Below are 22,922 nucleotides of genomic sequence, written 5' to 3'. Positions count from 1 at the left end.
CAGAGAACCGAACCTGCAAAACCTTAACACAAATCTCATGACCAGGAATAACATGAGGCCGTCAGGAAATGACTATTTCTTTACTGGTTATCTACCTGGTGTATCAATAGTTTGTGGTTACAAATGTAGTGGCTTATAGTAAATATTTTGTGGTTAGTCACTGTTTTGGGTGATGAAGACTCATTTAGAAACTGAGTAGATTTTAAGCCAGTGTTTTATAAGCATTTAGAATCACAGGCCAAGTGCACAAACCTCCTTTAAGAGTGTTATGGATAAAACTGTGAAGACAGTAAAAAGATCAGTGGTTGCTGACTGTAGGGGAGAGGGGCATATAGGGGAGGGGGGTGTGCAGGGGGATGATTAGGTAGAGAATGGAGGATTTTTAGGGCAGTGATAATACTTTGCATGATACTATAATGATGGGAACAATTAAAACATCAAGTTGTTTATCTTAAGTACACATAATAAAAAATAAATTTAAAAATGGTGGGTATATGTTATCACACATTTGTCCAAACTCATAGGGTGTTCAACACCAAGACTGAAGCCTAATGTAAACCGTGGACTTTGGGTGACATGATGTGTCAATGTAGGTTCAGTGACGGTAATAAATATACTAATCTAGGGGGGATGCTGATAATGGAGGTGGTTGTGCCTGTGTGGGGCAGGGAGTATATGGGAAATTTCTGTGCCTTCCTCTCAATTTTGCTGTGAATCTAAATGCTTTAGAAAAATAAGAATCTCAAAGAAAGTGATATGGAAACTATTTAATATTATTCAACCACAGCTCAAACTGGTTCAGGAAGGCTGTGAATCTAATTACAGTTCTAAGTTTGAAACCACAGAGCCTACAACATGGCAAAGGGAATGTATACAACAAAGCCTTCTGGGAACATTTATTGAGTGACTACTATGTACTAGAAACTATAATAAGTCCTTTATAAATATCTCATGAAACTCTCTTAATTCTACAAGAGAGATGGTGTTACTACCCTACTTCATAAAGAGGACACTGAGTTGAGTGACATTAAAGACCTTGCCGAAGGCAGAGTCTAAACAGTAGGTTACACTGAAACACACACAGCTTTCTCTATGTGTGTTTGTTTTTATTTTTGATAAACTAAACTGTGGGACTCAAACTACAGAGAGATGAACCCACATATTATATGCAACATTTTAAAGAAGTAGAATGTCCACTACATTTTTAATATACCCAGTATTTCAATGGTGGTGTAGACAATTTACTCTTCCTATGATTAAACACAGAAGCAGAAATACAGATTTCTAGGATGTTATTTGCTGAATGAGAAACAAGCAAACAAAAGAGTGACCAGGCTGTGAGAGATTCCGCATCACAGCTGATTATGCTCTGATAGCTCCCCTTGCAAGAGATCTTTTGTGGCTAGTTGAGCCTGTAGCACATTCATCAGGATTGAGGAAGGCCCCCTAGTCTGGTCAGACGACGTTTATTGAAGTCTCAATAAACCTTAAACTTGAAAAAAAGACTCCCTGATTATCAGAGTTACCTAATGCTAGAGCAGCAGGACACGTGCTTTTCTACGAGAAGTTATATTTATTTTAAATGCACATAATTTCTTCTGGACTTGTGGCCTCCCCTTATGTTCACTCCTGGGAGTTGACTGTAAGCTGCAATTGACACAGGAAGACTGCCCTTCCCCTGCTGTGACTGACACCCCCTAGGCTGGGAGGTGCTGATGCAGGCGGATCAGGGGTTTTGCTCAGGAGTGGAAAGAAAAGCACGCTCAACATGGCTCCTGGCCAGGGCTTTACCCAAAGAGAGGCTTCAGTTGTCTGAGGCAGTGTCTTGTTTATACAAAGGTGGGATGGGGAACTGGGGCCTGATCTAAGGACTGATCTTGCATCTTCATTTTCCTGCTGTATTTTTTGCCCATATTTAGGCTGTCTACACATTTAACAGTTATTCTCTAATTTACTATGTACCAATGGTTGTGCTTAAAAGTTCGTATAAAAGTTAATTATAAAATTTAAGTATAAGATTCAATTTATTAAATCTGGAATGAATATCTTCCTCCGCAGAAACAATTTTATGCTTCCTTCAATAAAGATTGCAGGCAGGGGGCTCTTGGCAGCACCATGGAGGACATGGGGGCTGGGTTGGGCCCAGAGCTGTAGAGGATGCTGCCATTTATAAGAGAAGTGATCATGCACCAACTAATGATGCCTCTGGGGCCCAGCCACCATGTAGGAGTATGATTTCCATGCTACACAGCTCTCTAAACTCAGACTTTGAATGCCTTTCCCTTTGTTACAGACCCGGGCTTGCAATGGGAGAGGCCCCACTCAGCACAGAACCGGCTGTGTGGCAGCACAGGTAGGCATGTACTCAGGAGCAGCCATCAGAGCTGGAAGTGATGGAAGACCAGAGATGGAAGTGAGGCAGGACCTCAGCACAGAGGAAGGAGGTCAGGAGAGGGTTCCAGGGCCACAGGGTAGGGGGTGGGAGGGAGGTCCAAAAGTGGAGAGAGGAAGTGGAGAGGGAGGGGATGCTGATAGGCAGGCAGAGCCAGGATGGTGAGCCCTGTTACCACTAGGAATAACGGCACACGAAAGCACTTCCTTCGCACTGTTAATCTTTTAAGCACACTTTTTGCATAATTAAATGTTAGCAGAGTAATCACAAATTCCACATTAGTGGAATCCAAATGTTTGAGGTTTCACTGTGTTTCAAATGGATCAGAAAGAACAGCCTGCCTAATGACTGTAGTTTGATTTCTGAGTCATTTTGAGGAGTTTTCACACAATAGAGAAATGGCTTTTAGTCATTTATAGCTTTTCAGCAAACTAGGAAACATAATATATCACCATTAATAAATATAATAACTAAGAGATATGAGCATTGATAAAGAAGTCATTCATCAACCATCATGGTAATGTTTGGAAAGAAAACAAATGCCAGTCTTTAAATCTTCAAGATAAACACTGCACTTTAGGTGAAAATGAAGAAAATCATGATTAATGTCTTATCAGGTGTAAAAACCATATGGTTTATTGATTTATTTTTGGCAGAAGGCTTATGTTCCTAAGGAGAATGCATCTCTACTTACTTGGAGGGCTTAACTGTTACTCTTGTTTCTGAGGGTAGCAGGGCACAGGTCGGGGAGCAGTAGCTTAGCAGCAATTCATCTAAAAAACATCTTAGTACTTGTAATAAGCTTAATTCAAGTCTAAGATATGATACAGATGCTATAAAAGCCCAGCCATTCTGGCCACCACAGATGAGATGCCAGCCATGTGAGGAGGACCTCCATGGATGTTCCATGAATGAGTCCAGTCAACACCACACAGAGCAGAACAACCACTCAGCTGAGCCCAGATGACCCACAGAAACATGAGGAATAAGAAATTGTTGTTTTATGTTACATGTATTAGTTTTGGCATAGTTTGTTATATAGCAATAGATAATTGACATAGCCATTAAAGGTGGCTGTATTTTGTACTATCTGAAAAATACCTTCTTGGATGGTGGACTGAAGCAGAGGGAGAACCAGATCCAAGGACTTACAACTTTAGGACTGCTGGTCTGAAGCAAAAAGGCTAACCTGAGCTAGGAAAACAGACAAATTGAGCGACTTGAAATAAAAGCTTAGGATGTATAGCAGGGCCAGACCAAGTCCTAAAGCAGTAAAAACTCTGAGTGAGCAGGAGGAGCTGGCCAGCAGAGGGAGACCAGAGAAGAGACACAAAGGTAACCAGACGGGCCACTGGCCCACAGAGAAGAGTAGCTACTTCTGGGGCCGCCATGGTTTCTGACAACTTTCTAATCTCACGAGGCTGGACTGTAGTTTCTGGTCTCAGACTTCCCTGAAATCCCTGTTGCCTGCATCATCCCTTGTGTGAGCCAGCACCTCTTACCCCTCCTCTGTGAGCTGGCCTAAGTGAGTTTTTACTCTTGGTAACAAGAACAGACAAAAGAAAAACAGGACTCTTCACTGTGAGATTGTACCACGGCAATGGCAATGAATGGACGCAGTGAAAATTATCACCAGTACAGTGAATGTTTTAACAAATAAAACATAAAGGTAGAGGAACCCCTTGATTAAGCTGGTGGGCTGAAAATGCATTATAGAATTTTCTTTCCACATTCCTGATGCAATGAGCAAAAACAGTAAAATTGGCAAAAACATTACCAAGCAGAAAACCACAAATAGCAACCAGACTAAGAAAAAAGTATAACATAATTCAGTAAACTTCTAAAACTCACAGAAGCCATTTGGCAAGTCATAAAAATCCTGAGAAGTCTATCTAACACACAACCAAGCTGAAGAGATGAAAACTGAGTGACTGCCCTTCTCTTTCCACTTCTGTCTGATAGAGCAGCAGATGGGGCAGAGGATGGGGAAAAAAGAAATGGCACAGGAAAAGCTGGAAATGGGGCTGACACACAGCTGGAAAACCAGACCCAAGAGAGAAAATAATGACTTTCAGACAGTACAACAAATGGTACCTGGGGGAAGGGACACAAACAAAAGTGTCCAGTTCACTGCTCACAGTTTCCAGCTGCAGTGCAGGAAAGGGGAACCCAGACAGAGCCCAGCAGTCCCCCTGGGTTGAGAAGACAGAGTTCAGAGTTCAGTGGGGCTCAGCAGCTGGAATTTGACAGGGAGAGCAGTGAAGAGGAGGGAGCTTTAAAACAGCTATTGTGAACATATGCCATATAGTCAAGGAGGCAGAGGATGTGAGGAACACTGAGGAGAGAAACGTGGGAAATTTGAAATCAAAAATACATTAGATAGGATTAATGGCAGATTAGACATTGTATCAGGCAGTATATGTGTATAACTGGCAGTACTGAAGAGGGGAGAAAAGCTAAGACAGAAAAAATATTTCAGAAAATAATGACTAAAAAATTTCCAAATTTGATGAAAACTATAAATCCACACACCTAAAAATCTTAACAACCTCCAAGCAGAAGAACATAAAGCAAACCACATTATAAACATATTTTAAACACACATATACACAAAAAGATGCCTAACTTCCATATACTAACTAGAACGACTAAATGGAGAATTCCAAGTATTAGTAAGGACGTGGAGCCACTGGAACTCTTACAACACTGCCGGAGGAAATGCAAAATGGGACAGCAATATTTTGTAAAGCAGTTTGGTAGTTCCTTAAAAAGTCTCATGAATGACTTAGCAATTCCACTCGTAGATATTTACCCAAGAAGAAAAAAAATTTATATCCATACAAAGATCTGAACATACAGCTTTATTCAAATTAGCTAAAAATTGGAAACAATTCAATAATCTGTTAACTGGTCCATGTACAAACAAAGCATGTAGCTCCATAAAATACTATTCAGCAATCAAAAGGAATGGATGTCTGAGACATGTATTACCTTGTCTGAATCTCAAACGCACTGTGCTAAATGAAAAGAAGGCAGGCAGAACAGAGTATATACTGTGTAATTCCATTTATATGACATTCAGGAACAAGTGAAAGTATAGAGATAGAAATCAGTGGTTGCCAACATGGAGGATCTTACCAAAGGGGCACAAAGCCATTTTGAGATGGGGGAAACTGCTGTCACTGTGGTGGGGGTTGCATGACTACAGGCAGACCTCCCTTTATTGTTCTTTGCAGCTATTGTATTTTTTACAAGTTGAAGGTTTGTGGTAACCCTGCATCAAGCAAGTTCTGTCAGCACCATTTTCCAAAAGCAGGTGCTAACTTGCTTGTGTTTTCTGTGTCACATTTTGGTTATTCCTATAGTATTTTAAGTTTTTTCATTATTTTTGTATTTGTGATCAGTGATCTTTGAAGTTACTATTGTACTTGTTTTGGAATGCCACAAACTGCACCTATAGAAAGGCGGCAGATAACTTGATAAATTCTCTGTGTTCTGACTGCTCCACAGACCCCATTCCATGTCTCTTTCTCTCTCTCCTCTGGCCTCCCTATTTCCTGAAACAAAACAATATCGAAATTAGGCCGTGTAATAAACCTCCAATGGCCTGTAAGTGTTCAAGTGAAAGGAAGAGTTGAACGTTTCTCAATTTAATTCAAAAATTAAAAATGACCAAGCTTAGTGAGGAAGGCATGTCAAAAGCTGAGGCAGGCCAAAAACTAGCCTAATAGCCAAACTGTGAAGACAAAGGAAAAGCTCTTAGAGGAAATTAAAAGTGTTATTCCAGTGAACACACAGTGATAAAAGAATGAAAGTTTAGAGAAAGTCTGAGTGGCATGGATAAAAATCAAACCAGCCATAACATTCCCTTAAGCCAGAGCCTAATCTAGAGCAAGGCCCTAACTCTCTTCCATGTTACGATGGCTGAGAGAAGTGAGAAGCTGCAGATGAAAAGTCTGAAGGTCCAGAATTCGGTTTATAAGGTTTAAGGAAAGAGGCCAGTTCTGTAATATAAACATGCAAGTGAGGCAGCAAATACTGATGCAGACGCTGCAGCAAGTTATCCAGAAGCTCCTGCTGAGAGAGTTAGAGGGGGTGGCTAACCCTGTGGTTTTCATGTAGATGAAACCACCTTCTATGGAAGAAGATGCCAGGGGGGACTTTCATTGCTAGAGAGAAGTCAGCTTTCTAAGTATTGCCTCAGAATCCTCTGAGGAACTTTTTAACAGCAGATTCCTAGCTCCACTCTGGAAGATTCTGTTGCAGGAGATTTGGGGTGGGGCTCAGAAGAGGGCAATTTTAAGCACCCCCAGTAACTTGGCAAGTCCTCCTGTCTTCCTCCTTCTTCTCTTTCCACGTCCAGGGATCTGAAGCCCTCTCTAAGACTCTGTGCTACGAGGAGGCTTCTGCTCCCCTTTCCATTGCACACCATATATGAGCTCTCTAGGCTCACAATGAAAACAAGTGGTGGGAGGAATGCAAGGGATCCCATACCCTCACTCATGTTCAATAACCCCATGAACACCCATTTTTCTATGGAGAATTTGAACTTGCGAAACAGAATGAAAACAGCCCCCCTATTGCACAGAAACGACACACACCTCTCTCCAATTCTTTCCCATTCCTCATTTAGGTTCTACCACGCTCAAACACCATCTGTAGCAAATATCCTGGAAATTTAAAAAAGACCTATTACCCCATGCTATACATTTATTTCCATATGAACATAAATCTGAGGTGTTAATTCTCTTTCCTGGACATAATTCAAAAAAAGTAGGTTTTTTCAGTGTAGCTATTTGGTTCAATTACTTCTAAAATATGGCACATTACTTCATGTCAGCTGTTTTTCATTAATATGTGCACCAGGCTTCCACATTCGGTGGCTTTCAGCCCAGAGCTTCTCAAACTTTAATGTGCCGAAGAATCACCTGGGGATCTTGTAAAAATGGAGGTTCTGGTTCAGTAGTTCTGGGTGGGACTTGAGATCCTGCAATTCTAACAAGCTCCCAGGTGAGGCCCAGGCTGCTGGTTCTCAGACCACACATGAGTAGCAAGGGTAGCTGAGAGACGAAAGTTCGGTTTCTAAGTCTAAATTTGCCTATAATAAAATAAAAGCAAAATGAGCATTTGTTCCTACCACAGGGCTAAACTGCTGTGCTATATTTTCCTGAGGTCTGCAGTAAATTTGTAGCATATCCCCACCCCTCGCAGAAAGTGAGTCAGCAAGTTGTAAAGCCAAATCCCTTTTCATTGTAAATTCCTGTGTCTGCTGTTCACTGAACTGCCCTAAACCATCAGAGCTAAATTCTAAGCAGAAGATGTATAATGTATGTATATATTACATATGTAAGGAGAGGGTCTTAGAGGTCAAGAAAATGATGTTAATTATAAAAATGAGTAGGAGTTTAACATAAAAAAATACAAGTTGGCTAACTTTGGAAGGGGGACCATTTATTAAATCAAATCAGAAAATTGTTGTCAGCTGCAGAGATGGGGCTTTTAAGTTGAGGGGGGAATGAAGAAATTAAAAGAGGCAGCTGTAATAATGTCTTTACAGTCTTAAATTCGTTGGGACTCAGAAAATGATACTCCAGAATATGACACTTGGACAAGCTAAACCAAAGAAGCAGCTCACGGTCCCTCTGACTCTCCTCTCATATCCCTTTCCTGTCTCTCAATCTTCTGTCCCTCACAGAGAACAGATTGAGGTTGTTCTCTGAGTTCCCTTTCCTACCAGAAATTGACCCCCAAGAGGAACACAATTGCCTTCGATCCCTTCCCTGAAAATTCATTAACCAGAGAAGATTAGAACTCATATCACAGAGGAAGAGACCGAAAATTAAACACAATGCCGAGAGCCGAAACAAGCTTTGTCCCAAACTACAAGCTTTGTGCTCATGTCCCATTCAATTCTCAAAGAGAATCATTTACTGTCTAAATACTGGGCCCATTTATTTCCCCTAAAGTTCATTTACTACCCCTCAAAATTGCCACGTTTCCCTTTCTCCCCTCCCCTATGAAGACAGATTTATAAGCATCTGGACCTCATTTGGTTGTTAGGTAATCATCTTCCTGCAATTCCCCTGTTTATGCAAATTAAATAAATTATGTACGCCTGTGTATGCCTTTTTCTCCTATTAATCTGCCTATTGTTAGTTCCTTTTAAGGAACCTTCAGAGGGTGGAGAGGAAGCCTTCCTGCTTCTCCTACAAATTCAACTGGGCATAAAGTCTGAAGGGCAAATATTAAGAGTAATTTTACATTTAGTTGTCCAAGATTCAGAAAAAAATAATGTCTGTGTTGTTATTATTCACATCCTTAAACTCTAAGAAAAGTAAAAACTGTTGGGATACAATTTTTAAAAGTCTTGTTTTAAAAATCATTTCATGGGCGATGTCTGTGGCTCAGTGAGTAGGGTGCTGGCCTCATACACTGAAGGTGGCGGGTTTGAACCCGGCCCCCGGTCAAACTGCAACAGAAAAATAGCTGGACGTTGTGGCGAGCACCTGTAGTCCCAGATACTTGGGAGGCTGAGGCAAGAGGATTGCTTAAACCCAGGAATTGGAGGTTGCTATGAACTGTGACCGCAAAGCACTCTACTGAGGGCAAGAAAATGAGACACTTGTCTCTGAAAAAATAAAAAAAAAAATCATTTCATATTACATGTGGAATAAAAAAGCCTCAGAGAGTACACAGCAAGAGGCAGCAGCCATTGTCTCTGAATGGGGATGAAGTTCACCTTCACTCGTTGTACTTCTGCCATTTTCTACAGTGAAAATGTACTTCTTATAAAATCAAAAATAAAAGTTAATTTTTAAAAATGGTCTTGCCAAGATAAATATATGTAGAGATGGCATCTTCCTTGAAGGAAATTTTCTTTTGGATACCAATTCTTCTATATATTTCCTTTGACTGTGCTCCACACAATTCTTTTCTATTTTTTTTCTGGGATGATATTAACACGAAGGCTGTGATCATCTGGTAAAGTGTTAATGAAATTTGAGTATCTAGAATTATTCCCAATCATTCCTCTGTGATTACTATTTTCTGTTTCACACATAGCAGCTAGCGTTTATGAACTATCAAATGCCTGAAAGGTGCTTTGCTTTTCTGTTAGCATCCACAACGTCCCAGCCCCGGCAGTCATCATGTGGTCTGTCTGAGCTGCAGTGCCATGCTCTTGTGCCTGCAGACCTCTGGGAGCACAGTTCTCTGTGTGACTTCTATGACTGTGCTAGAACCTCAATGGCTGATTATGTACAACGCAGGAAATGTTATTCTAAGGGGAAAAAGCAAGCTGAAAAATACTGCAAAATTGCCAACATCAGAAACAACTCTGTAGATACCTTTAAGATGGTTATATTCCAGGTAAAGCTCTCCACAGCTTTTTGTAGTTTTCGTTCCTTCAAACCTTCCTTGGTGCCTATGCTGTGCAAGTGTTCATGGAATTCCATGGCTGAAAGAAATAAAAGATGAAGTACATTACCCCCCCATCCAATCTGTGGTAATGGACTGACAATATTTATTTTTTCCAGGTATAACTAAAACCACTCCAATCTCCAATGTAATTCATAAATGTGCCTATTTAAGAATGTAGTCATGGAGATGGAAACACTGTTGTTTCCAAGTTTCAGGAAACACTGAAAAGTCAAGGTATCAACAAGTCAGAAGGTGTCTTAGAAGTCAGTGACCATTCCTCATGGTTTTGAAGGGCAAACAGGGCACATGTGATCATTCTCCTTATTTTAGAAAAGGGGAGCTCAGCAAGCTTCAGAGACAGGCAGGCAAAGGACCAGAAAGGAGAGCGGGACTAGAACCCAGGTATATGGATCTCAGCTCTCCTTGAAATATGGGAGCATAATGCTGATGAATGCAGACGAAGAGAATACAAAGTGATGTTATTTCTTATCATAGTAGGAGTCACTGTGAGGTCAGATACCAAGTCCATGGTTAGGGGAAAGGGATGAGGAGAAAGACCCAGAATGCTAACTCTGCACCTATGTGACAACTCTTCACAGCAGAATTTACATAATCAAATGAATATTCCCTATTGTTCAAAAAACAGTCTAAGAGGAACCTTAGATCCTCTAATTTAAATTTAGTGTACAGGGTTTTTTACATAAATTTTTAAATTTTATGCTTTTCTCTTAGTTGGAAAATTCCTAACCACAGTAATATAACTACTGATAGTACGATTATCAAATCCAATTTAAACACTCTCAGCCTTTTTTTTTTTTTTTTTTTTTGTCTTTAGAGTATATCTTAGTATATATTGTGTTCTAGGGACAGTCAGAATAATTCTTTTCTCTATACAGTTATGTCATTAACAACATGCAATTCTGTTCATATTTTTTTCTCATTGTCTGTGTGTGTGAGAGAGAGACAGAGAGAGAGAGATAGAGAGAAAGCAAAAGAGAAAGAGTGCAAGCCTTTTGGGATGTAATTTCTTGATTATGTCAAGACATTATGTGATTTCAAAGTTAAACTACCTACTGAAGTAAGTTTTGCTTTTTTCCTGGTCTTCACTACCTCGATCCTCCTTCTGCTAAAATATATTTTATTAGTTTTTATTCATCTTTATATTGTATTGTTTCTCCTTGCAAATATAAGCAAATGCATACATATATTCATAATTCTCCCTTTCTTAACACAAAAAATAGCACACTACATACACAGTTCTATACCCTGGTGGGATCTGTCCTCTCACATAGCCTTACAGCAGTGCTCACTCCATGTCAGTGTATAGAATTCTTTCCCAATCTCTTTTTTTTTTTAAACAGCTACAGAGATTCTGTTGTGTGGATGCACCAGCATTTATTTAACCAGTCTCTTACTTACAGCCATTGAGTTCTTTGAAATCTTTTGCTATTACAAATATGTGGAACTGTTGTAAATTTTCCAAGACATTTTCTGTATTCTTTTTCAGCTGGACATTCCAATTTCCAATTCTTTTTCAACATAATATCATTTCAAAGCAACTCTTCATACAGCGATTGACAATAACTTTTATTTTTAGTGGCTCTAAATATCAAAGAAAAGCTGATACCCATATGACAAATACAATAAACTGTCTTTTTTCTTCCTATTTTTCCCCCCACCCAATTGGAGCAATAGGCCTACTTCCTATCATGCTAATGAGATGTGAGAGCTTCACTGGTTTCAAGAAAGAAGAATAATTAATTAGTAAAACTGATTCCATTCATTGTCTAGGAAAGGAAACACTGACTCCTCTCCTCCTCTCCAACTTCTCTTTTGCCTGAGAACATCCCAATGTGATTAACTAGGTAAACTCCCTCCATTCCAGTGCTGGTGACCTTGCTCAGTGGTCAACATCCCCTGTGAAGTTCTACCTTTCATTGGATATGATTGGCTTAACAGACTGAAAAAAGCAAAAAAAAAAAAAAAAAAGTGAAAACAATAATGACCATGAATAGGGCTAAAACTCCAGGTCTTGGCTAGAGCTTTAAATCCTACCCCTCTCCACACACCCCCAAACATTTTTACTCCACTTCACATGTGGGAGACTCCCTGGAGTGTAACTCAGACCCACCAGTTGGGACTCTACTGATCAGATACTGATGTGCTGGCTTTTTGGTTCGGTTTAACATGTAATACTAGGCTTCAGCAAGAGATCTAGATTTGTGAACAGGAATCATTAATGCTCAGGTTTCTATTTCTGGCAGTCAGGAGGCACCACATTCTCCTGAGCATCCCTGAGGCTTGGTGAATGGAATCCGTGACTGGGATGCAGGATGGGGAAGAGACGCAGAGGAGGTGGTAGGGAAGCAGCTCTCTGCAAACAAGAAGGAACGCTACGTGGATGGGAGAAGAAACTGGGAAGGGAAGGGAAGTGATATGAATGTGGGCTACCCACTACAGCGCTTGACCAGATTCAGGCTGTTTGCAATGCTGTTTTATGACGCATCAAAACTGGCACAAAGATGTAACACACAGTAGTGGGGGATTTTTCCAACCTCAGGGTATCTGCTTGGAAGCCTCATTCTGCTGGGGACAGACTGTTTTGTTGCCTTGCTGAACATTTGTTCACCAGTAAGATAATGAGGCAATGACAGGAACTGCTATACTGGGCTTAACTCCAATTAACAAGTAAGAATCTACAGATAGCATAAGCAGGGAACAGCGGAAGAAGGGAATGCTGAGCTTACACAAACATCAACTCTAGATTTTAGGAAAGTGGCTTTCAGAAAGTTTGGAAGACAGGTGTGAACCCAGGGTCAGAGTCTAGGACTGTGGATTCAAAAAGGAAACGCAGTCAAGGGGATAAAAGAGATAACCATCTCACTGTTGTTCAGAGACAGGTGTGAACCCAGGGTCAGAGTCTAGGACTGTGGACTCAAAGAGGAAACGCAGTCAAGGGGATAAAAAATGGTACTGATGAGGAAGTAATAGGGAAACAATTAAAGAAACAAGTGTAGCTGCAAACATGCCTGCTATCTAAAAGGTCATATTTTACAAATTTATTAAAAAGAGATAATTCCCCCTTCTCTTACCTTCTTCGGATATATTTAGCCCAATAAAAGTTCACATGGAAGTGCAAAATGTTTAGCTCTTTAAAAAAAATTGGGAACAAAAAGGTGATATATTGAATATTGGAACAATTATGCTAAAAATACAAAACTCAGAAGCTCAAAAAGTGACTATCAATGATAACAGCTCAATTTTGACCACAGGGTGCAGGCTGGGCCTCAAGATGCCTGAGCCGCGAATTACTTTGCTCAGACACAACACCTGGCTAGTCTGGGCATTAGTCCTCTGGTCAGCCCACAGAGGGTGGCTTTACCTCCTCCTCCTTATTATATACAATACATCATGAACCCCAGGGGCATGCAAGGGCCCTGTTGCACTTATGCAATGTAACTAAATGACTCTTTCTTGTGCACGTTCTGTGTTTACCAATTATCAGTGTGTCTTTGACTTACCATGGGATGGCCCCTCCACTCTGGGTCTGTTCACTTACTTAGGTGCAGTGCCTAGTAGCAGACCTCACAAACAGGCTTTTATAACACTTGTCAAATGGGGCCTTTACAATCCTTAAAAGGATAACAAGATGCAGGAAAACTACCCAGATTAGTTTTTGCTCTGAGCAAGCACAACTAACAGAACACAGCTGCTGTCATCCCCTCAGCGGACAACACTGAGGGCTGTCCCCCACAGGGGCCCTGTCAGCGCTGTGGGAAGATCACACCAAGATGGCTTTCTATGGGGCCTCCAGTTCTTCACCTGTGACACTGGGAGGTGAGCTTCTAAAAGCAATGGGAATTTATTGATCCTGAGAAAATTTATTTTGTGATAATCCTCTGTAATATCAATATTTAGAAGTTTCTAAATTACGGATCTAAGCCAAAAGAGTCCTAATACTCTTAGAGAATGTGGCTCTTCGCTTACTTGGCCTGAGCATTGCCCGATGTGTTTATGGGAAGCTGCCAGCAGACACTGGGGAGAACCACAGGGAGGAGATGCTGGACTGTGTCACTGCTGCTGCTGCTTAGTGTTGGCGATGAGAATTCCCATTGTGAAAACAATCTTCAGATTCAGAAATAGAAACCAGGCCAATCATAACGAGAGAACAACAGTGAGATGGTTTTCTCTTTCAGGAACAAGTTTTATTTCCCTGGATCTTCCAAACACTATGCCAGCACATTTCCATCATAAACTGCTATATTTTAAGCTGTGTATAGTTGTTCACATTACCTTGAAGTTAGTTGTTTAAAAAAAATTACAGTTTTTCTATTAGTCAGCGGCCCATCTATTAGTTTGATTTAAACTAAATGGCATTATGCATGTAAAAGTCTCAAATAAAGCATGGGCTTATACATGTTTTCTTTAAAGGTGAAATGTAGGGTCTTCCCACTTGGGTTCCCCCTTCCGTTGCCAGAGGTTTCCCCTCTTTCTCTCATCGATCTCTTTTATCTTTCAATTAACTCTGTCCTTTCACTTAAAAAATAAAAAAATAAGTAAAGGAAGATGTAACATTTTCGGGCAACCATTCAAGAGGTAGGGGAAGAAACCAGAATTCTTTGATTCTACAACCATGTCATCACCCAAGTAAGAAGAGAGGTAACAGTTAATTCTGGCCAAAGAAACGGAAATCTTCAAAAGTAAAATGTGAATATAAACTTCATTTGAAAGCCAACATTAACTATGCAAATGGTCCTTTGAAAAGTGTGACTTAAGTGCAATGTGTTATATATTTAATAGTCAAAATATACAATGATTTAAAGACATCAAGGTTTGAAGGCTGGGAGCATATTACATGAATCTAACAAAATGTGCAGGAATAGGGATTAATGTTTAGGGGTAAATGTGTCCAGAAATCAGTAGATGGCCAGTGTCTTGTACACAGCTCTGGGGGTCCTGGTGTGGCTGCTCTTTCAACAGAAGAATTGCCTTTGGTCTTAGTGGCTCCATGCCAAAGAACCTATAGTTAGGTTCCTTTGAGTCACAGCCCCAAGTTTCTGTTCCTAGGGAAAAGCAGTGGGTTATTTTTCTTCTGGAATGTTAACCAAAGAGGAAACCTGCTCAGATTTCTCTGTGGTAATTAACTTGAGAATTAAGGAGATAAATAAGAGGCCATCAAACAGTGGAGAAAGGACAAATGGAAAATCCACAGTCAGGTGTTGTCCGTGAGAGTTTAATCGTGAACAGGAGAGAGAGACTGTATGAACAAAGAATAAGGTTAGGCCATCGGTGCATGAGTGGTGATTGTACATATCACTTAAACTTTGATTTACATCTATAATGTTAAATTTTTTAAATAAGCATCCTCACACAAAAGCATGATATTGGATTTTTAGGTGAAAAATCCAGATTTTGGCAAGTTATGACTTCTTTCCATGCCATCTCTAATATTTAACGGGCTTAGATTTTGAGCATGTGGAGGTGTTGGTTGCACACAATTTTCCAATTATTATTTCAAAATACTTGGTAATTTAAATATTTTAAAGTGTTTTCCTTGAGGGGCTTAAAGCTCAATGACCAAATAAGAAATGTAATACAGATACATTAAGCATCATATTTTATGAAAATTAATGGGTACAAATTTTTCATGATGATATAATTTAAATTAACTTGGAACATTTAGTACAACTGCATGCAACTATATTGGAATGGAGTGGACAAACATTTCCACTTCTATCAAGTTTTCTGCTTGCTATCACAGACAGCAAACTTAAATGAAAACCAAAGGGCCTTATAAGTAAAAAACATGATATGTACAATAAGAGGATATGAAAAAGAGGCCTTTGCTTTGAAAGGAAGTAAAGGTCCAGTCAGAAACACCACATCATCTCCCTTCCGACAAAATGAATGATTCTTGCCAAACACTAAGCAGATGACCTTTCAAACATTCTGGTTGGGATTTTCTCTACCAATCTAGACGACATGAATCTAAAATACAGCACGTAGCACATGGCTAAAAAATTTTTAGAAGCAAATATAATTAAAAAAAAATCCTGTTAACCAGTTTGATGGAAGTATTTCAGATTGTGTGTGAAAACCCCACACTGTACCCTAGAAGTGCATTAATGTACATAGTTACCATTCAATAAAAAAAAAAAAAGGGAAAAAAAATCCTCAGGAGACATATTGATCTTAATTGATATACTTAAAGATTATTATTTTTTTTTTTTGGCTGGGGGCTGAGTTTGAACCCACCACCTCTGGTATATGGGGCTGGCACCCTACCCCTTTGAGCCACATGCGCTGCCCAAGATTAATTTTTTTGACTGAAAGTTTACTTTGCTGTGCTAAAAAGTTCTTTTGTCACCAACTAGTGCAAAAATACTTTTCTTTTTTTTTTGCTTGGATTGAAAAACAGAAGCTAACCCAGTTACTTGGGAGGCTGAGGCAAGAAATTCACTTAAGCCCAAGAATTTGAGGTTGCTGTGAGCTGTGACCCCACAGTACTCTACCAAGAGCGACATAGTGAGACTCTGTCTCAAAAAAAAAAAAAAAAAAAAAAAGAAAGAAAGAAAGAAAGATAGAAGCTAAAAGTAAAGGCTAACATCTTTTATTTGCTTATTCTGGGGGGAGATGTGATCTTATTTGTTACTGAAAACATCTTATTTTTGACTGGATTCAGAGTGGAATCTCTGAGAGAGGACAGCCTACATCTCTTGGCAATCTGATTCCTGGCATTTTTTTTCAGCTTTCATTCTCTGGGCCAAAAATTTAGCATATTCTGTGTGGTTCTTTTTTTTTCTTAGGACACTATTTCTTCAGAGCAACACTGGAATTTGTGTCATAACAAGATGCTGAGTCTGGGGTGCCTGGTCCCGGTTTCTTACCCTCTCTGTTTTAGGGCTTTCTGACAACACACTGGCATGCGTAATCTTTAGAGAGCCTGAAATCTACATGTTCTGCTAGCTCTTTTGGGCCCCTGATGAGGCACTGTAGTATTAGCTGTAGTATTAGTCCACAGATATCCTTCTCTTCTTTTAAAGAATGAGCAAATTGAGCATGCTCAGACTGGCATTCTCAATGCCACCCAAACAGACTTGCACTTCCTTTCCCCAGTTCTTCTTGGTCTGTAACAGACCCTTACTCAGTAGCCCACAGACACAGCCAGAGGACAAAATGCTCTGCTTCCAGGGAAAATCTTGCTTGTCGTTCCCACCACTGATTTGGACCACACAACCCTTCCATTCTTCACACACAGCATCAGCAGAGACTTCTGTGGCCATACATTTCTCATGGTAAGAACAGAGTTTATGCTCATCGTCCTCTTCAGTGAGTTTCTGGCAGCAAGGGGCTGGAAAGGAGACAGTCAGCTTCATCTTGAAGCAGTTTATTGCCTCCAAGATGCCAAGAAAAAAAGCCTGAAATCTTTTAAATGGTGACAAAACAAATATATATTTATAATCTAAAGTTATTTCAAATTTACCAAATTAGGTATAGTGGGGTAGTTCATGGACAACGGAATTCCATATGACTCCTCATTCAGGAGGTCGGTGTATCTACACAAGTACCTTAACACAACATGGCCTGTTATGTCTGTGAAGAACGTGGTCTGTACACTACCTTGAGAACAAAACAGAAATGTCTGATCGTTTTTTCCAACTACCTTACATATAGAACCTGTTTAAATACACAGCTTTGGTAAACTATATGCTCTGCCCCAAAACTCCAGGGGTGACAAGTTTAGGTGTGTTGCTGACACGTGGGTGTTTACACTCTAATCTTCAAGGAGATGTGGAAATGCCTAATTATTTCTCATATAGTTCCAGTTGGTAGTCTCTTTTTCTTGGCCTTCTTCCCAAACAATCTTGGCATTGACAAAAGCCAAATTATTTTAAGATGGATTTTGAACTGTTAAATCCCATTCCACATGAGACAGAAGAGATAAACCAGGTCTCTTAAATATATCCATGAAACCCAGATGGTTGACAAGATCCCAGTGATGCCAAGTCCACAGCAGTGCAGTTTGTGAATGAATTATAAGAGGGAGGTTTTCCTTCCTCTGCCAGCACTTTCCATCTGGGTAACTCTAGGTGAGACGAAGCTGCATAACCTGTAGTCCTCTGTGGAATCTAATTAGCACACTGCCATTCTAAACACCCTCCACTGTGACTCACTGGAATGCTGTGCGTAGCAAGACCCTCCTCATTTCATTCCACTGAGAAACCAAGAGGCCTTCTCCATTACAATTGTACAGAAAGAGTCGCGTCATTGTGCTCTACCTGGAGCACTTCTGTTCACATCCCCACTCTTACGTCTGTTCTTTCCTCCTTTCCCACAGTTTGGCACCATCACTGTAACACACAGGTTCTGGGAAGACACCCAGGCCAGGTTTCTTCTTTTTTTTTTTTTTTTCTTTTTATTTTAATTTTCAACAGGTAACAGTCATATAGCTCAAACAATTTAAAAAGTATAAACTGACATCCAGGGAGCCATCTTTCCCCATCTCCCAGTCTCCCTGTTCTCTTCCCTCACGTAACCACTGTCATTCCTTCTCAGGAATCCTTCCAGAGAGAGAAGCAACATACACTGTTTGCCTTGATTTTACTACTATATGTATTTATTTTTACCTGTATTTGTATATAAAATCTTCCTTATGTGTGTATATATGTGCAGTGCATGTGTATATGTGCATATACATACATACAAAGGGCACCAAAAATGTATATACACCTTAAGAAAGGGAAAAAATGTGTTTAAATTGTAATGCTCAGTATATACTGATAACAAAAGATGAATACAAGTCACAGAGCACCTCTTGCTTGTAATTACATAAGTGAAATGTGACTTGAGTGTTACAAATTTGATTGTGATAGTTATCAGTTAGATGCCCTATATCTTCACCAATCCATCATGATATGTGTATAATGGAATTTTGGGGGTCTGACAGAGACATTTTGCATCTGATAGATCAAAAATGGTATCTGCTTAAAACACCTCATTTGCTAAACTTCCAGAAGAAAACCAGCCTTTCTGGCCGCTGCACTTTAACTTCCTGTGGTAGTTCTTTCACATCTCCCCAACATCCGAATGTGGGAGGCTCCCTCTTCCCTGTCCAAAGTCACTTCTTAGATGAGCCCAGTCTAAGTTCCATTTTTCAGAGTTTATTCAACAAATATGGTTACATATTTGAGGAAAGACATGTACAGAGAAAGAACACCTTTGCAGTTATGGTTTCCAGATTTATTATCTCCAGCCTGGACCTCAAACCTTAGACCTGAAGGTCAACTTGTCCGAAACATACCTCTGATCTTCCCTCTCAAACCTGCACCTGCCTCAGTCTATCCCATGTTGGTAAAACAGCAGCTCCATCCTCCCAGAACGGAGCAAAAATCTCAGTCATACTGACTCCCCTCTTTCCTCCCTTCTACTCTACACCTGATCCACCAATAAATCCTGTTAGCATGACCTTCAGAATGTTCGTCTTTGTCATACAGAATTCTTTGAATGCAGTCTAACACAGGTTGGTTTGTTTAATCTTATGTTAAAGCTTCTGGGTTTGTGTCAGTCTTGGCGGCACCTTTAGCCTCATTTTTTGCTCCAGACTTTGGCATGTGATGTTCCACGTGGCTCACTGCTGCTGCTGGCCTGGGCCTTATCATCCTGCATATGATCTTCTCCCTGCCTGGAATGCCTGTGTCCACTGGCATTGACTCCTAGACAAACTGACTCAACTCCTGCCCTAAGCTCTGCTTCAACTACCACCCTAGACATAGCTCTGCACACCCTCTCTGTGTAGTTAGGGCTGCGGGTCGGTGTGCTCACCCCTGCACTTGTTCCCTGAGTGATGAACAGCACATACACTTGTCTCCAGCACTCGACCTGGCACCCTGAAGGCGGGGTCCATGTCTGGTTTGTGGAATCCTCAGCTTCTGTTCAGACTGAGAGTAAAGACCTAATATCTGTTGAACAAATGAATGAACAAATAAATATGCAGTATTCTGCATTCAATTCAACTCTGTTGAGATTTACTGAGTGCCAGATACTGTTCTTGGTGTTTGGGATACATTATGAACAAAGATCCCAGCCCCTCAAGAGTTTACACTCTAGTTGTAAGAGGACAGACATGTGATGAACCTTAGCCAATTATATATTAAGTTAGAAAAAAATTACCTTTACAGATAAAGATAAAGTAGAGGAGAATAAGGGGTCAGGTGTGCTGGGATGCTTTTAAGCTTTGAAGGTGAAGTACAACATCCTTCTGAATTACAGGCTTATTCTCACATCCCAGCATTTTCTCTATTTCTTCCCATCCCTTTGCTCCTTAGGAGATTTACTCCCACTCAGGTGGCTCTTCCATTTGTACAACAGGCCCGACCTCCATCCTGAGCATCACTATAGCTGCTTTAACAACTTACTGGCTATTTGTACTTCACCATCCTAGTGTGATCTCACGTGCTTCATACCCAAAACACAGTAGTATCACAGCCAACTTCTTCCTAAAACCAGCACCTCAGTCACCTACTTTCTGTTACAGGGAGCAGTATTTGAACGTGGAGAGCACAGGAGAGAGATAAGTCAATTACTGAGTCCCCAAGTGGGTCCCTGACTACTCAGTGACCCCATTGTCTATAACAGTTTCCTGTAGTATTCAAAACATTGGCAGACAGAATTTGAAACAAGGTATTTTTTTTTCTTTTGATATAGAGTCTTACTCTGTCACCCTGGGTTTGAGTGCTATGGCGTCATCACAGCACACAGCAACCTCAAACTCCTGGGCTCAAGTAATCCTTCTGTCTCAGAGTTCCAAGCAGCGGGGTCTATAGATGCCCACCATGATGCCTGGCTATTTTTTTCTATTAGTAGATACAGGGGTTTCACTTTGCTCAGACTGGTCTTGAACTCTTGAGCTTAAGCAATCCACCTGCCTTGCCAGAGTGCTAGGATTATAGGCATGAGCCACTGCACCCAGCAGAAACAAGGCTTTATAATCAAATAAATTTGGGAAATGCTGAGTTAAACCAGAAGATATTTAGCTTGCCAGCACATAATGAATATAATGAGAATCTCCAAAGGGGAATAAGTTGTGTTATAAAAATCTGATGATGAAATCCTTTGCCCAAAGAGCAAGGCTAGTATTCCTGGAATTAGAGTTTTGGGAAATGTTGGCCTAAACAAACAAACAACAAAAAAGAAAAACGTAAAATGCATTAGCTTTAAATTTGGGACCACCCTGTATTTCTGACCCTAATTTCTATTGTTTCCTGAAGCAAATATTTCCCTTCAGCACTAGAATCACACCTTGATGATGAAGCTAAGCTTTGGCTCACCTAGAATGCCCTGTTCCTTCTGCTTAACATCCACAAATCTCCCATTTCCTCAAGCTCTACCTCCTTCCCTACCAAGACCCCAAGACTGCTCTTTTATTCAACCTTCATTTATACCTGCTATTTGTACCAATCACTGGGTTGTGTTTTATAACCGTTCATGATAGCAGAGACCTTTATTGTCTTTTTTTCATCTCTAATAAGGTAATTAGTATAATACCTAGTCATACAACACATTCTAAAAATCCATGACTGTGTTTTTTCTTTACGATATAACATGTGATTAACCTACAATGACAACTATAATGACCTACAATAAAAGAAAACAAATTAAAGTTACTTAGGAAAATGTTTACCTCTAAATATTGTTAAAACTGTTTTTGCTCATTTTTGCCAATCTCTTATATATTCTGCTTTACAATTCCTTACATATTCATTATATTATAAGATTCGTGGACCATAGAACTCAAGACCTAAAAAGCCCTAGAGATCATCTAGGCTTAATTACTTTATTTTTGACCAGAGGATACCTACTGCATTAAATCTTCTGGGTTTTGTATGACAAATGTGATTTATTTTGTTTTGGAACTTTACTTGAATTGTAGTTCTTCTCAGCTTTGACAAGCAATTATAAAAGAAATATTTTGTTAGCACTCTGTGGGTTAACAAAGGAAGGAGGGGAGGAACACAAGACAAGAGAATACCACTTTGGGATCTGATCATAGAACAGGTACCCAGGAAGGAGAAGCATCGTCCCAACTTCACTCCCCTTCATTCACGGCACTGCGGAAAGCTATGTTACGAAGGAGGAGCATGCTGTTTGAGAAAGGTTAACATGGCAGTCATCCAATCACACGGAGTGCATATCTGAGTCTAAGCAGTCATCTGTGCTGTCTCTGTGAGGCTCACGCCATTGCACCAAACATGATGAAAAATACCTAAGAACTTGCAAAGTCACTTTTTACTAAGATACTCAGTTTGCTGAAGAGATCAACTGCTTACACAAAAATGATTAGTGTTACATGGCATTTTGAGTAGATACAACACTTGAACTCACTGCAACAGAGCCACAGGAGATAGCTACAAAATTATTACAGTAGTTATGTACTATAGTTAATTTTATGCAGCTATTATTTAATACTGCATCTTTATTTTGTTTACATTTCTCTTGACTGAATAGCACCAGGTACAGTTCGTGTGTGTGTAAGTTTTGGTAAGTTTTAACTTTTTTTAATAGGTTTGAGCATACTTTATGGTAATATATGATAAAATTGACCAGTATCTGCATATATTTTATCCCTTTATGACATACTTTTTTCTTAACATTTTTTGATATTTCTAGGCTATGTGGTTCATCTGCAATTTTTTTTAATGGTTGGAAATTTCCATAAAGTTTTCCAATGTTTATTGGGAAAAAATCCACCTATATGTGGACTCATGCAACTGAAACCCAGGCTGTCCAAGAATCAACCGCATTTTCACCCAGAACACTTGTTAAGTGCTCGTGGAATGTACTGCAAGATGATTTTATTGGCTGGGGTGTGGGTGTGGGGCTCATGCCTGTAATTCTAGTACTCTGGGAAGCCCAGGTTGGAGGATTGCTTGAGCTCAGGAGTCTGAGACCGCCATCTCTACTAAAAATAGAAAAAAGTTAGTTAGTTGTTGCAGTGGGTGCCTAGAGTCCCGGCTCTTCAGGAGGTTGAGGGAGGAGGATCGCTTGAACCCAGGAGTTTGAGGTTGTTATGAGTAGGCTAATGCCACAGCACTCTATTCTAGGGCAACAAATG

At 40.1% G+C, this 22,922-nt stretch overlaps 1 protein-coding gene across 1 annotated transcript in view; it reads right to left on the bottom strand.

Moving 5' to 3' along the window:
- Positions 1-22,922, bottom strand: part of PLCL2 (phospholipase C like 2) — a 192,555-nt gene that overhangs the window by 9,175 nt on the left and 160,458 nt on the right. Inside the window, exon 5 of the mRNA XM_003781727.2 lies at positions 9,739-9,848. Coding sequence (XP_003781775.1) covers positions 9,739-9,848 — 110 coding nt within the window. The remainder of the gene's footprint in view (positions 1-9,738; positions 9,849-22,922) is intronic.

The sequence above is a fragment of the Otolemur garnettii genome, unplaced genomic scaffold, assembly GCF_000181295.1.
Source record: "Otolemur garnettii isolate 467f Iridium unplaced genomic scaffold, OtoGar3 scaffold00002, whole genome shotgun sequence".
In the NCBI taxonomy this organism is placed as follows: Eukaryota; Metazoa; Chordata; class Mammalia; order Primates; family Galagidae; genus Otolemur; species Otolemur garnettii.
The sequence above is the reverse complement of the archived record's forward strand: the minus strand, read 5'-3'. Positions and strand labels throughout refer to the sequence as shown.